Source organism: Papaver somniferum, chromosome 10 (assembly GCF_003573695.1).
Source record: "Papaver somniferum cultivar HN1 chromosome 10, ASM357369v1, whole genome shotgun sequence".
Taxonomy (NCBI): domain Eukaryota; kingdom Viridiplantae; phylum Streptophyta; class Magnoliopsida; order Ranunculales; family Papaveraceae; genus Papaver; species Papaver somniferum.
In genome coordinates, this window is record NC_039367.1 from 155,901,526 (window position 1) to 155,918,459 (window position 16,934).

Genomic DNA, 16,934 nt, shown 5'->3' on the forward strand with positions numbered 1-16,934 from the left:
TCTAATTTAACTTTACTTTCTAGGCTTGACTTATTTTATTACTATTACCTTCCCAAAGTCCATCTGCAAACTCTCTAATCTTCGAGATCTCATCTTGTACGATAACAATTATACAGGAAGGATACCGAATTGCATTACCATGCTCGGACACCTCACGCGGTTTGATATTCACAACAATTCATTTGATGGCGTTGTATCACTGCCCTCTTTTATCAACAAATTAAACCTGACTGTCCTAGACTTGAGCTTAAACCAGCTAATGGTAGATACAGATCAACATTTACATCTAAACCCTAAAATTAAACTCATGAAGTTAAGGTTGAAGTCATGCAATCTGAAAGGATTATTCCCAACTTTCATTTGTAGTTTGACTCATCTTGGGGCTTTAGATTTATCTTATAATAACCTTACAGGACATATCCCTTCTTGCTTCTACAAACTCAAAAATCTCATCTTCTTAGGTTTATCGCACAACAATCTTCACGGTCCTCTTCCTCTTCCATCTCAAAACGTTTTATATTATAAACTAGAACATAATAAATTCAATGGTGAAATCTTAATGGAAGCCGGAAAAAGACTATCTACTGCCTCCATCATTTTTCTATCTAATAATGAACTTGCCGGCTCGATTCCCTCTTCAATTTGCTCCAACGAACCTAGATTATACTCTAGTCTTGCAGATCTGGATCTTTCTAACAACAAACTATCAGGGATTATACCTACTACTATAAGGTACTGCAGTTCTCTGGAATATCTAAATTTCGGTTTCAGTAACCTCACTGGAAATGTTCCTAAAGGGCTTGAACAAGCAAAGCAATTGCAAATTCTGCAACTAAATGACAACAATCTTGATGGCGATCCTCTTTATATCATCAGTAAACTTCCCAAGCTGCAAGTTCTCATCTTAGGGAATAACAACTTTGGAGGAAGTTTATCTGATGTGCCTGGTTCACTGAATTACCTTATGATTCTTTCTTTAAGGTCAAACTATTTCAACGGGTCAATTCCTAAAGAGATTTTCAATTCGGATCAACTCCGAATATTAGATTTATCGGGAAACAAGTTCACAGGGTCAATTTCTAGGAAAATAAGCAATTTAACCATGCTTATAAGTCCATATAACTATGTGTACGAGATCAGAGGCGATTATGATGATGCTGATGTACAGTTGCAGATGGCGATCAAAGGGATCATAATACAATATGAGAAACTGTATGGATATAATTCAGGAATCGACTTATCCTCCAATGAATTTGAGGGAGAAATTCCTGAAGAGACAGGTCTATTAAAAGGACTCTCCATGCTAAATCTATCACACAATCGGCTCTCGGGTGAAATCCCATCAAGTGTTGGACTTATGAATGGCTTAGAGTCCTTGGATCTGAGTTACAACAAGTTGTCTGGACTTATCCCACAATCTTTAGCATCTATCGATTTTCTTGGTTATTTGAACCTATCTCATAATAACTTGAGTGGAAGAATACCAAGAGGACTTCATATGGATACGTTGAGCTGAGATGGTTCCGCATATGTTAATAATAGTTTCTTGTGTGGGTACTTTACAAAGAATGCTTGCGAGGGCGATCAGAGAAGCGATACTGGCAATAGTGATTACGAAAATGAAGATGTTCTAGATCATACAAGAGATAAGTGGTATTTTCTCGGTGTTGTTGCTTTGGGGTTTATAATTGGATTCTGGGGTCTCTTCTTTGGTTTGCTTTTGAAGAAAGAGATATGGTGGTTCGGGTATTGGAGATTTGTCGATAAAGTAGCTGATAAAATAGTTCATTTTTCTTGAAAGATTGATTATTTTATTTGTATTTGTATATCTTTGTTTGCTCAATTGTCATAAATGACAAGCTCTCAACCCAGTGCATACGCACCGGTTTTTTTGCCCTCCGTATGCTTAAAGTGGAATACCACATAGTCTATGGTAGAGGTCTTCTACATTTTCTCATTGCTAACAGTATTAGCATATGATTAAATAGTGTTAAAATCATTGGTGGATCCAAATCTGTGAACATGTGTAGCGTTAGTATCGATTGAAGTGAAAGATCAAAATCTTAAATGTATTCTAAGAGCAAGAATTATATTGCACTAAGTTTATAATTTTCGTACACAATCTAACAATGAGCAATTATTCTATGGTATCAAAATTATCTGGAGTGTAGTAGTAAGCTAAGAATGCCTGAAGGAAACTACACATCTATGGTGCTATAAGCCAGACTTAGTGTGCGGAAACCCAATTCTCCCTCGATGTTGCGTTTTTTCTTCTTTTCTGACCTTTTGCATAATAATCAAATTTAGTCGAACTCTATGGTTCGCGGAACCCAGTTTCCGGCTTCAGTTAGCCGAGGGTTCCATTATCTCCCTTCTTCACTTTAGCAATATCTTCTATTTCTGCCAAGCACCATATAGCGAGAAAATCAAAACCTAGTCCAAAGACGTATCAAGCAGTCACTTCCGTATGATATCCACAAATACTGAATTAGTTAATTTCTATCATGAAAAAGATGGAAGGCCAAAACCAAAACCAATTCCAAGTGGAATACGTAAGCTTGATTTATTGATCCTTTCGCGGAGGTAGAATAATTTAGGAATCTTCCAAGTACATCTGCGCAATTAAAAAGAGTTAAGTATTTTTTTTCCTGAAAATTCGAAACTTTTCTTTGGAATACAATGACAACGTAAAAACCGGAACCCAGTGCTTTATTGTGTTCTGGGTCTTATGAGATTACCATCGGAAATCTTTTAGAGTCCCTCGTTTTATTGGCGGCCTATTTGAACCTATATAAGCAAAGAGATTTTTCACAATTTAAAGCAAGTAATCAATGAAGAAGTATTTTCATGATCTCTGCTCATTTGTTTGAAGTAGTAAAGCGTGGGAGGAGATGTGATCAGTGATCCAAATGATCCAAATAAACTCTGTTACTCAAACTTGCATCCTGTTGAGTTGTCCGCTAACTTGACAAATTTAGCCTGAGCTCCAACAATAATCATCCTTTGGTGGTCTTCCTGCAAACCAAATTGAAAGGAGGATAGAGCATTAGTTTTTATTTACGTACAAAATGGAAGTTAACTCTCCCATATAACTAACATGGAAACGATGTCGTTAAACTGAAAGCCATTATATTGGTAGTAAAATTACACAAGTGTTGGTTTTGGTGAATCTTCCACAAAAACGCGTGGAGTTTAATCTGTCTATTTATAGAGTTGTACATATACAAAGTCAGTTTTACATATTCTATTTTTCAGGAAAGTTACAACATTAAATGGGAAATTATTTAGGAAGACTAGACTCAGTTGTTGTGGTCAGCTGAACTAGTCAGTTCAGAGATTGTAGCGTTTCTGGTAGAGCTAGCCTTGACACCGTCCCTCAAGTTGAGCTACAGCTTGTGAATGTTCAACTTGTCTCTTATAAACTGAAATCTAGGTGAAGATAACCCCTTGGTAAATATGTCCGCTAGCTGGTCCTTTGATGATATGAAACGCACTTGCAGTTCTTTGTTGGCTACCCGTTCTCGTACAAAATGGAAATCGATCTCAATGTGCTTTGTTCTAGCATGGAAGACTGGATTTGTTGTTAAGTATGTCGCTCCAAGATTGTCACACCACAATATTGGAGCTGCAGTGGAAACTCCAAGTTCTTTTAACAATGATTGTATCCAAATGAGTTCTGATGTCGTTATTGCCACACCTCTTTATTCCTCCTCTGTGCTGGATTTAGACACCGTCTTCTGGTTGCGTGCACTCCAGGGTATTAAGTTACCACCATAGTAAATACAGTAGCCACTCGTGGAACGCCGATCATCCAAGTTTCCTTCCCAGTCTTCATCTGAGTATGCATGAAGTGTATTGTTACAACCTGGTTTGATGAGTAATCCATAGTCCAAGGTATTCTTCAGGTACCGTAATATACGCTTGATGAAATTCCAATGTTCAACATAAGGGTCATGCATAAACTGGAAGGCTTTACTTACAGCAACCGAAACATCAGGTCTTGTTAAATGCAAGTACTGCAGCGCTCCAACTACATTGCGATATAAGTTGGATCTTCAAACTTCACACTGCCTTGCTTTTATAGTCTCGCTTGAGCCGCTAGTGGTTTGCAGACAGGCTTGATCCCATCCAATTTTGTTTTCCGCAGCAGGTCTGCTACATATTTTCATTGTGTGAGCAACAAATTCTGATCTTGGCTGAGCACTTCTACTCCGAGAAAGTAAGAAAGTTTCCCAATGTCCTTAACTGCAAAAACATCTGCCAAATCTTTTATTAGTTTGTCTATCAGAGAAGGATTGTATCCAGTGACAATTATGTCGTCCACATAGACCAAAACATAGGTAATGCCAGCTGATGTTTGTCGTACAAACAAGGAACTATCTGCTATAGACCCTTTGAATCCCAGCTGAATAAGGTATCCACTTAAGCGAGAAAACCAAGCTCTCGGAGCTTGTTTAAGGCCGTACAACGACTTTTTGAACCTGCAAACATGGTTAGGGAAGTTTGGATCAACATATCCTACTGGATTCTTCATGTACACTTCCTCATGCAATTCTCCATGTAGAAACGCGTTCTCTACATCAATTTGTCGCAGCTGCCAGTTGTTAATTACATCAATAGACAACACCAGTTCATCGTAGTCGATTAGAGCTGTCAAACGGGAAAACTAGGGTCAACCCAGCCCTAGCTTGACAAGCCATGGACGGGTTAGGGTCATCCCTAGCCCTAGTACTATTCATGTACAAGCCAAAAACCCCAACCCTAGCCCTAGACGGGTTAGCTCTAACGGGTTGCGGGTTGGCTTGTTAAATGGGGTGGTTGAAACTAAAATCACTTAAATGTATAAAAAATTTAGTGGGCAGAGGGATCGCTACTCCGTAATCCTAAATCAAATGAAATTTGGATTGTATTAAATCATTTAAGGAAATATGAACTTTGATTTCTAGCACAACACCCTAAAATTCTTAAATTAGTAACTTAAAATTCCTAAATTAATAACTCATATGAAATTGACGGGTTGACGGGTAACCCGCGGGTTGACCCTAACCCGGCTTGTTTTTACTAGGGCTAGATATGACAACCCTAACCCGGCTTGTTTAGACAACAAGACAAGCCGAGCCGGGTTAAAACAAGCCAAGCTAGGTCCAACCCGCGGGCCGGGTTAGAAATTGACAGCTCTATAGTCGATGCCCTCTTGTTGGTTGTACCCCTTGGCCACTAGGCGAGCTTTGTAACGTTATATTGTTCCATTTGGATTCCTCTTAATACGATGCACCCATTTCGAGCCAATTATATACCTGACAAGAGTCCAAGTACCATTTCTGAGTAGTGCATTGATTTCAGTATCCATTTCCTTTCTCCACTTTGGTTCTAAACATGCTTTGGAGTAACAAGTGGGCTCTAGAAAATCCATATCCTGTAGAGGATGTTTTGTGGCTGTCAGACAAAGCCGTTGCACGGGATTGGTGATGCCAGACTTGGATCTAGTGCGCATCGGATGAAGCTGTGATTTTGTACTGGTTGATGTAGCATCACTTGCGACTTCAGAGGACGACAGTTGGGATTGCTGAGAAGTCTGGACAACTGAGTTGTTGTGGACTGAATTTTTAATACCGGCAGGCATAGGAATATGTGGATCTGATGGAGCAGAACTGACTGAGTTTGCTGATTGAACGACAACATTTCCCGGAGTATGAACAGATTGATCAGACACAGCGGGTGTAAGCAGTGGCAGTGATGCATTGTTTGGCTGAACTGTAGTGTTACGTGATGCTTGTAGGTGTCTGAAATTTGGTGAGGAAAATAACCTTGTGCTGGGAAATGAAGTTTCTTGACTGCGCTTGGGGACATCTTTCTCCTTTGGGGAGAACGGAAATGAGCCTTCTTCGAACCTTACATGTCGAGAAATATAGACTCTATTGGACTACTTATGAAGACACAGATACCCCTTAGGGGAGCTGTTATACCCAATGAAGACACAAGCCACTGACCAAGGCTCTAATTTATTTGAATTATAAGAACGAAGACAGGGGTACACCAAACAACCAAATACTTTTAGGAAAGAGTAATCTGGTTTCTTCTTAAAAAGGAGTTCAAGAGGAGTCTGTGATTCAAATTGGGATTTTGGCAGTCTGTTTATAAGAAAGCAAGCCGTTTGAAAGGCTTCTGGCCAAAAAAATTTAGGCATGTGTGCATGGAACATAAGTGCTAAGACGGATTCATTGACAGATTCATTTAGGAATGCAGTAAACTTTTTGTATTCACCTGCATTATCAGATTGGAAGACTTGTATTTTGTATGATGTCAAGTTTTCAACCTGCTTTTTGAACTGAATAAAAGTGGACAAAGCATCTGATTTTTGAAGAAGAGGAAACACCCATGTATAATGAGAAAACGCATCCATTAAAAGCATATAATAACGAAACCCAGTTCTGGACATATGTGGAGATACCCAGATGTCTGAAATAACTAAAATCAATGTTTTTTCAAAAACAGTGCTACTAATTGGAAAGGGAAGTTTCTTGCTTTTACTAATGTGGCAAGAATGACAAAAATCAAAAGATTTATTCGTTACTGGAAGTGAAAACTGACTAATGACTCGATGAACAGTACGGATCATAGGGTGACCAAGTCGCTGGTGCCATACTGGTAAGGTATTGGAGATGAAGGTCTTGGGTTGCATCTGAGAGACAGAAGCACCGACACTATCAAACACATATATCCCATTTTTATTCCGCCCCTGCAACAGTGTTTTCCCCGTGCTTTTGTCCTTTACAACAAAAAGATTTGTGTGAAACTCAAAGAACACATCATTATCTTTACAGAATTGATGGACAGAAAGCGGATTTCTTTGTATTGTAGGTACATGGTAAATGTTGTTTAGCTGAAAAGTTCTAGCATTGTAAGTAAAGGAGGATTTACCAATGTTTGCAATTGTTAGGGCCTTACCATTTCCAACCTGGACTTCTTCAGTACCGTCATACTCATGGGGAATACTGAGATTGTTAATATCAGCTGTTAGGTGATGTGTTTCCCCCGTATCAGTCACCCATCTATTGTCACCTCGACCTTGTGGTAGTGCAATATAAGCAGCAGCAGGAGCTCGTTGTTGTGGTACAAAGTTCTTGTCAAAACGATACCAACAACGTGCAGCACATGATTTCTCCTCATACATATTTGACATGGTCCTTGTGGTTGTTGATTGGTTGCTCTCGGACGCTGCTATGGTTGACGAATCGATAACTGATTTCTGAATCGTCTCAGATCAGGCCTTGGGGATGGAGAAGAAGAAGTAGCCAGATTATTCAATGGCTGCTGCAGTGACGCCAGATGTTTCTCCTGCCTCATGTCATAGGTTAGGAGATGCGCTTTGAATGTCTTCATGTCCATATCAGTGGCAGTTCCCAATGAAGTAACAATTGGGTCATAACTTTGATTAAGTCCATTAAGCAGAACAGAATTCATATCATCATTAGATACAGTGTATCCACAAGCTGCAAGTCCATCAGATAAAGTTTTAGCATGATTAAAATATTGTTGCATCGTGAGATTACCTTTCGATAGGTTGTGCAGTTGTCTGCGAAAATGCATCTGGTGAGCAGTTGTTTTCGGGGCAAATTCCTTTTCTAGAGTATCCCATACTGCTTTTGATGTGTCAAGACCTGTGACTTTTCCAATCACGGATTCAGTTAATGAAGAGACAAGCCAACCTAGCAGAAGTTGATCGATGTTTTCATGTTTTGTGTATTCAGGATTAACGGCTTCGGAATTTGGAAGGGTTCGTGGGGGAACTGGAGTTGTCCCATCAACGAATCCAATGAGTTTGTATCCTCTCAGAACTGGATTAAAGAGGGTTTTCCAGAGAATGTAATTCGTCTCAGTGAGTTTCAGGGTGATGAGAAGATTGATATATGAACGTTTTGAAGAGTATTAATGTCAGCCATTGGAAGAGATAGGTTGTCACGTTTCTGGGTAGCGTGGTTTTCAGGATCTCTGGCTGATACCAACACAAGAATTGATTTTGGTGAATCTTCCACAAAAACGTGTGGAGTTCAATCTGTCTATTTGTAGAGTTGTATATATACAAAGTCAGTTTTACAGATTCTATTTTTCATGAAAATTACAACATTAAATGGGAAATTATTTAGGAAGACTAGACTTAGTTGTTGTGGTCAGCTGAACTAGTCAGTTCAGAGATTGTAGCGTTTCTGATAGAGCTAGCCTTGACAAAATTAAAGACCTTCTCTTGGGCCAGCCATCTGTCTTCTTTCTCAAATGTCTTAACTTTCGGTACCATTGTAAATTGGATCTCGAAATTCTTGAATCCTCCATGACTTTTGTTTTATACATGTTTGCTTTTGTTTTTTAGGTCTCTCTCTGCATCTTTTGTATATAGCCTTGTAACTTTTCGGGCTCTGCTTCTTAGCATAGGCTTCCCGCTTCCATCATCAATATATTATGTCTGCCAATCCAAAAAAAAAGGAAAAAATAACGATGTATTCAAAGTTCACTTTTGCGGCTTTGCCAATTCTTCTGACAACACTTACCAATTCTTCTGCCAACGTCTGTGGATTCTGAGACTACAGCATTCTCAGATAATTATATGCAACGGAGCACTAAATGAAAAAATAATCGTTGCATTTTGTTCAAGTTGCAAGATTCGATTTTGTTGCCAAAACGTTTAGTCAAGAAATTAAGAACTAATCAAGAAATTCTTACACAAAATTGGTTAAAAAGACCAAAATCAACAATTTTTGGGTGAAATGGACAGTTAGATTTTGATACTGTTTAAATGGACAAAAATGTAAAAATAGGCAGGATGTAACCAGTTTCATCGTGCCCATTTTCAAATATCTTTTCTTATTTTTAATTTACACAGGATGTATCCAGTTTCATCCTTGCTATTTTGTAAATTTAAGCTAAGATGAAACCAGTTTCATCCTTACTATTTTTTTTTGGCCATTTCACTCAAACTATTTTTTACTCGTCCATTTGAACCGTGATTTAAAAATATTTGGACAAATGATTTATTTTCCGAAATTCTTACATATTCGGATTTATCTTAGAATGTGAAAGAGAATGTAACGGTGGTTTTCTTTAGAATTTAAGATATTTTAAATGGAATTATCCGGAGAAGGTATGGAACTGTGACCCAAAGTGAAAGAAAACATTGAAACGAACTCTAAATTAAAAGTTGTACGGATAGAAAACCATCAATTACCTTTGAATTTTTTTTCTTTGAAGTAACAGATGATGGCGGCCAATCAAAAATTAAGAAACTGTGTGAATTTCTAAAAAGGATTTTGTATATAGATTTCAAAGTTTTCACTTGCCAGATCTTTCTGTTTCTCTTGATGCTTGCTATTTATAGTGTTTGAATAGTAGCGTCCAAAAAGATTGTATTGTGTCTCTTGGGTCGTGAAACATAATGTCTCTTGGTGTCAAACGGTGCCACCCATCAAATGGATCCAATTCTATTTTTGCTTGCAAAACGTTTTGAACCACATTGATCTTCTCTATCAATAAGGGTTGCTTTACTTGGGAGGAGAATGAAAAACGATTTTAATTAGATTTCACTTATGATGAGTCGCTAGGTATTTAAGCGTTTCAAAAGGTATCGGATGGGTGGAATATATATGTGTCTACCAACATCGGATTTATTGGATCGATCATTGAAGTTGAAGGTACGTCTCTTACTGTCTTTTCAAATTGAAACGTTGTTGTAACCGTTGGAGTTACCATTTGGATTTTATCCATAATGGCAGTGATACTCTCCAAGATGGAATAGATGCGAAACCTAAAGTTATCCAGTCATTATGTATTCTTTTAACCTTCGAAATGTTTTCTTAACTTCCACTCCTATTAGTGACTCATCTTTAAGCGCCGATTGAATTCACAACAGTGGTACCTGTCGAAGGGGGCAATAAGGTGCTGACGACATGGAAACTCATTACTGACAACCATTGGGACAGCCAATCAGGTAGCGATAACAGGGATTGTTATTGCTTAGGTGGCTTCACCAAAATTAAGTGTGATTGTGGTGACGCCATGCGGAGTCTTTTGGGGTCTCTTATTATTAAGAAAAATAATCTTCTTTATTTGATTACCCAATTCATGCTAGTCTTTCATTATCATCCGTGACAGTGAAATTAGTTCTTGATTGATCCTAGCGTAACTCAGTTCTTGCATGAACACAAATTCAATCTTTTCATTTATTGTATTTTTATAGAAAAAAAGTGAGTTGTATGAACTTGATTGAGTTGAAAAGATTCAATCTTTTTATTTTTAATAGTAATTATTTGACTACACCCACATATTTGATACATACAGAAGGAAAAATTACAACCGGAAAGAAAGAGCACTTGAAATAATTTCTGTGGGAAAACGGCTCCAATCCTTAGTTACAACAGTTTTTCGAGCTAAAATGGTCTTGGATTGGATTCATTCTAATTCAGTTTTCCCCAACATTTCAATATTCAACTCTAATTATATGTTGATCTTAGTTAAGTATAATCTCTATCGATTTCATTTTTTTTGTCTTTTCATCTTCGTGATCACTTAAATAGCAGTAACCCTCAATAAAAATTTAAACACAAAATTTACATGAAAGAATATTGTTGTGATTCTACAGAACAAATGAACAAGAAAAGTTAGTTGATTGGAAAACTATATTTTTTTGAAATGAATTTCGCATTGAATTAGTTAAGCATTGTTTTAATTCATTCACAAAGAATTTACCAGTGTATTGGAGTGCTTAGCCTGACAAAAATAAGGAGAAAAATTCATTCACAAAGAATTTACCGGTATTCGAGTACTTAGCATTTTTTCTGGCAAAGATAGTGTTAGTTTGAAGGTACTAATTTAACTGATCTTATTTCAGTCTTCCAATTTCCAATTGCACCTTACAACTCTTTACTAGTTTACTTCAAATTTTGCTCAACAAAAAGTATTTAAAACTAGAGGAACTCCACTTTGGAGATGTAGTTGTACAAAGTAAGGCAGGAATAGTTTACATACCACTTGATCTGGGAGCAAGTTTACTGAAATAGTCATCTGTAAAATGATAAAATTGACAACTCCACTAAAAGTACACACAGTTGGTCAATTAATCCAATAACGATAATTCTTGGATGAAAAAGACATGTAAAATTTGATACTGTTTAAATGGACGAAAATGTAAAAATAGCCAGATGTAAACAGTTGCATCCTACCCGTTTTCAAATCTTTTTTTTTATTTTTAATTTACATCAGGATGCATCCAATTTCACCCTCGCTATTTTTTAAGTTTAAGTCGGGATGAATCCAGATTCATTCTTGCTATTTTTTTGGTGTCCATTTCACCCATACTAATTTTTACTTGTCCATTAGAACCATATTTTAAAAATATTTGGAAAAATATTTAGCGGTGTCCAAGAAAAACTTGTTTTGGCTACTAGTCGCAGCTGTCTTGGTTCATGTAATGGCATATTTTGCTTTTCTAAATACCTTTTCTATGATTCAGTCATGTTTCCCTATGGAACCCATCTACTCATGAAATTAAGGAGATTTAGTGTATAAAAAACCACATAATGGAGTTGTTGTGGCATATGATGGGTTTGGTTACGACTGTAACATCAACGATTACAAGTTGATATTAATTTTTAATAAGCAGCAGTACCCACTATTTGATGACATTGAGGAGTTGTGAAATTCATGTTTACACACTTGGTTCAAGTTCATGGAATATGATAGGAAACACTCCTGTCGTATACGGTTTGAATTCTATGAAGCTTTTAAATGGAGCCATGCACTGGGTAGCAAAAAAGGTAATAGGTAGCGATCACCAACGAGCAGTAACTACGGTTATAGTTTCTATTGATATAGTTGAAGAGAAAACCAAAGAAATTCAAATACCAAGTTGCTCATTGGATGAAAAATACAATTTTAGAAACGAAAGGCTGGGTGTGCTTGGTAAGGACCTTTACTTCTCAGTTCATGTTTCAGACTTATTCGAGTTATGGGTGATGAAGGATTACGGCGTTGTAGATTCTTGGACTAAGCTTTTGAGTATTCCGGAAGTGATGGAAAATATTTATATCAGGACGCTGCTATCTTTCAATAAGAATCGCCAGATACTGTGGACCTATTCTCGTTCGCAAGGTAAGTATTCTAAGAATGGTTTCGTCTCATATGACTTGCAAAATGGAAGCTTAAAGTTTTTGAATATTTATGAGACGCCTGAAACTTTTACTGTCGGAAGTCTTGTTTCACTTAAATCGTCTAGGTAATCCGTGAAGTCATGCTCAGAAAAAAACAAGAAACAATGTTATAACAAACAAGTGCGTTAAAGTTGCCAAGGAAGAACCAGCTAATGGACATCTATATCATCTGGTTATGAACCGCTAATGTTCTCAATTCCTAGACAAGTTTTCTAAATCTGATCCTTGCTATGCTTAGTAAAATATGTTTCTGACTTTCTCCTTCCAATCTTTCCATATGTTTCCAGTTTTATTTAAAGATTCAACATGGTTTGTCTTCATACCAAACTTCCACAACCACTGATATTGATTTGCTGGGTATTCAGAGCCATTGCGAAAAGAAAGTGGCTCACGAGTTGGGAAGATTAATAAACACAAATAACGCCTCCGGATTCCATTGTCATGAAACTTTTATCAAATGATTCATGGAATGTTGCTAAGTTTCCACGAGGTTACATACCAATTCTACTTCTTATATTTTGGTAGAGCATAGATCTACGTGCCAAGTTTGATTTGATGCATGATTTTTTCGAATGGTGCAGAACACAACAACCACATTCATCTTTCTAACTAAGTTGATGTTTCCGCATAAAAACTGCAATTATCACATTCCGGAAGCGAGTGACAAGGAAAGCCTTATAAAGAAGACTAGCAGGATTTGCTGAACTACAGCCACATGCAACGCCTAGACTAATTAATTAACGCATATATGTGTATAGTGTATTCCCAATCATTGAAGCATAGGCTCAAATAATTGAGCAAGTCCGACAATTTGAATCTAGTAGCTTAATAGGAGTAAGAATGGCTCCCGGATCCGATCCCGAACGTAAGAAACTAAAGTTTCAATGGGTTTTGAATTGGTGGATGAACTTGTGGTATTTTTTATAACTTGATACATATCGTCATGACAAATATGTACACGTCCTGTGTTATCAGAGGTACCAATGTAAGTTGTAGTTCCTCGCCAAGAGAAGAGATACCCCGCTTTCTCGTTTGATGTAAGTTGTTGTTGGTGGAAAAAAAAATTAGTAATATTTTAGGCGAACTAGACTGAAGAATTGTCTTACGAACAATAATGCAAATTGTGACTCTGGAAACTCTCTATTTCATAAAATAGGTATTGCAATCCAAAAGGGCGTTGGTGCCCAGTTGGTGGCTAGAACCAACAAATTCGGTATAACTAACTCTTTGTTTATTTTCAGTTAAGAAAAATAATAAATTATTAGTTTAGAAGGCCCCTAGTTTCTAGGATGCCAACACGCACTGTGTAAACTATCGACTTGCTTTTCTAATAAAATCCCCCTGTGGCATCCTTTCATTAGCAGTTTAGCCTAACCCAAATCACTACTTTCCAGGAAATCATAAATTTGCAAAGTGGACGTAGACAATATATACACGTTGTATGTATTGGTTGAACCACTATAAATCTCATGTCTTGTGAGTTGATTTATCTTTGTCGTATTATTATTGTTGGTTGTGCTTGGTTTACTTATTATTCATCATAATATCTCAAGATCATGTTATTCCGCGGTTTTCAGTAATTAAAAAATCCTGACAACTGGTATCAGAGCTTTAGGTTAAGATCCAGGTTGCTCTTAGCATAGGTTTGTTCATAGTACGTAGAATGAGAGTTATGGGTGATAATAACGAAAGTACGGTAGCTAGGCTTAAAGTTTTCAATGCGAAAAACTTTGTGTTTTGGAAGTCTCAGATGGAAGACTATCTATACGAGAAAGACATTCATGTTCCATTGGGAGGAGTTGCGAAAAAGGGAGCACTCAAAGACGATGAATGGACAACTCTTTATCACAAGTCTGTAGTCGTGATCCGTAGATGTCTAACGGAGGAATTCTACAATAACGTACAAGAGGTTACTAGTACGAAGGACCTTATGGATAAACTTGAAAAGTTGTACCAAAAGTCATCATCCTCCGGGAAGATTATGTTGTGTGAATAACTATTCAATCTGAAGACGCGAGAAGGTGGAGCGATTTCAGCACATCTTGGGAAGTTTAAATCGATTATTTCTCAGCTTTCAAAAGTTAGTTTTACTTTTGATGATGAAGTTCAAGCTTTACGGTTGTTATCGTCATTACCAAAGAGTTGGGAAACCGCAGGAACAACTATTAGTAATTCCGTAGGGAGCGAAAAGTTGAAGCTTGATGATGTGCAGCAAAGGTTAATTGCTGAAGAGGAGAGAAGAATAGAACAAGGTTACGGTTCTAGTACTTCAAGATCAGCCTCAATTATGCAGGAAGAAGATAGAGGCGGGAGTTCAAATAGGAACAACAACAACAAATTCGAATGGAAGTCTAGAGAAAAGTCTAGGGGATCTCTCAATCCCGACCTAGAGGTGTTGTTGAGTGTTGGGCGCGTAAGAAAGTAGGACAGTACTAACGCGATTGTCTGGAAAACATAGGTGTTAATAATGGTGAAAAAAAGGTAATCAAGAAGAGGTAAACGTAGTTGCAGCTGCGGAATCGGTGAAGGTCCTTGTGGACAACAAGAAGGTAATTACAGAAGGTTTTCTACTACTCTCTGAGCAAGCAAGATGAGTCTTGAATTATAGACTCGAGAGCTTCAATCCATGCGACGAGTGATAAAAGTATTATCATCTCTTATAAAGAAGGATATTATGGCCAAATATTCTTAGGTGATGGTGAAGCATGCGATATCATCGGTTTGGGTGATGTGATCTTTAAAGTCAATGGTTCAACATGGAAACTGAAAGATGTACACATGTTCCGAATTTGAAGAAAAACTTAGTGTCTGTGGGCCAAGTTTGTGGTGATGATTGTGAAGTTTTGCCTACGAAACACAACTGGAAAGCGAAGGTATTCTATTAGATCGTGGAGTTAGAGTCGGTAGTCTATATCAGACTTCAGATGAAATAACTTTAACACTGGCTAGTAGTGGTGAAGACACTAACTTATGTCATAGAAGATTGGGTCAAATGAGTGAGAAGAACATGAAGATTCTGTGTTCTGGAGGATATCTATCAAAGGTGAAGTCTTTTGATATGAGTTTTTGTGAAGATTGTGTTCTTGGAAAGCAAAAAATGTTAGAACACTGCTCGGTCGAACTCGCATGCGTTGCTATCTCAAGCATGTTTGTCAATGTTAGTGGTCAAAACTATATGTCTTGATTTCTAGCCTATTTATAGATATCTCGGACTAGGACATAGATTGTGTAGTTGAGTTTAGTTTTCACGGCGTTCATCATTTGAAGACGAAGAGCTACTAAGGGGAGCATGTGGAACTTCATCGACAAAAGGTATGTGGAGACTTAAACTCATCTATTACTTGTAAAGTCTATTTCTATTTTATCTCCTATATTGAGACATAAGTCGTATTACGATATAATTTTCTATATACACATTTGAGATTTCGTGCTGAGTTTATCTCGCTTACATATTTCTCGAAATATGTGTTGGCAAGCTTTCGCTTCGACCAAGTTCATCTTATATCATTGAAAACAGTCGAGTAACGTCTTACATGTTTTGTGTGATACACTCATTTGGTGTTGCCTTGGGATGTTTCGTAATGATTATTTCAATAACTTGAAAATTGTTGTGATGCTAATAGTGTGTGAAAACTGCTATTGTCATCCTCTAAGTAAGTTTCAATGATTGAAATAAGAGTTTAGAACACTTAACCATTATTGGATATGTCATGTTGTGCACTCTTGCACACATGTAATCCATGTCCGGGAATCATAGTATGCGCACCCGTTTGTGTACCTGTTGGTTTGAGAAATCCGAGAACCTAAGTATGCATACTAATTTTCGTACTGGCGTAAAGGTTCATGTCCGAGAATTTCTGCTGGGATTTGAAGTTCGCGTGCCCGTTTGTGTACTGGCGTAACTCAATCTTATTTCGGGTATTTCAAGTATGCGAACTTGTTTGCATACTTGAAGGTTAAACTTCTAAAATCGGTTTTAAACATGAAAATAGACATTTATAGAATAAGGAATGCAATCTTTGCAGATCGTGGCTATAATGTTCATGATTGATTCGAGTGAATCAAACCGATTTTGCTTCAATTGTGTTCTTGTATAATTCTATGAGAATATAGCAATTGAACAACTCTTTCACTAGTTTCATTTGAGTCATTTGAACTAGTTATGGTTAAGATGAATAAAGTTGATATTAGGGTAATCATATGTCTAACCTCGGTTAACTATTTGTGAACCAACATGGTGTACACGTTTAGGTACGGTTACATAAACCTAAATGAGGGTACATTTGATTTGTGTGTAGCAAGCTAAGTTCGATCTAACGGTTGAAAGATATTATCTTGGTTGAATCGGGTTTTTCATCTAAAGGTGATATTGAATGCTTTGTTACCAAGGTAACTTGGATTGCAAACTCTGATTTGAAAACTATATAAAGGAGAACTCTAGCAACTGGGAAACCTAATCCTCACACCTCATGTGTGTTACTAGTTGCATAACTAGAGTCGATTATCCTTTAACCTTAGGTTTCTATGGAGACCCTGTAGGTTAACGACTTCAAAAACTTCGTTGGGATTGTGAAGCCAGACCCAACTATTTTCGTTGTAGTTTGCGTGTTCAGATCTTACCCGATTCTATCGTATTGAGTACAATTGAAATAATTGACTCGAGATTAATTTTCTGATAGGAAAGATAAAAGTAATCACAAACATCTTCGTCTCATCGTTTGTGATTCCACAATATCT

At 37.2% G+C, this 16,934-nt stretch overlaps 1 protein-coding gene across 1 annotated transcript; it reads left to right on the top strand.

Annotated features, from left to right (window-relative positions):
• The first annotated feature begins 559 nt into the window (after positions 1–559).
• On the top strand, positions 560–1,516 carry LOC113316628 (receptor-like protein 33). The gene has a single exon (XM_026564789.1). The coding sequence runs from the start codon at positions 560–562 to the stop codon at positions 1,514–1,516; it is 957 nt and encodes a 318-aa protein (XP_026420574.1).
• Positions 1,517–16,934: the final 15,418 nt, after the last annotated feature.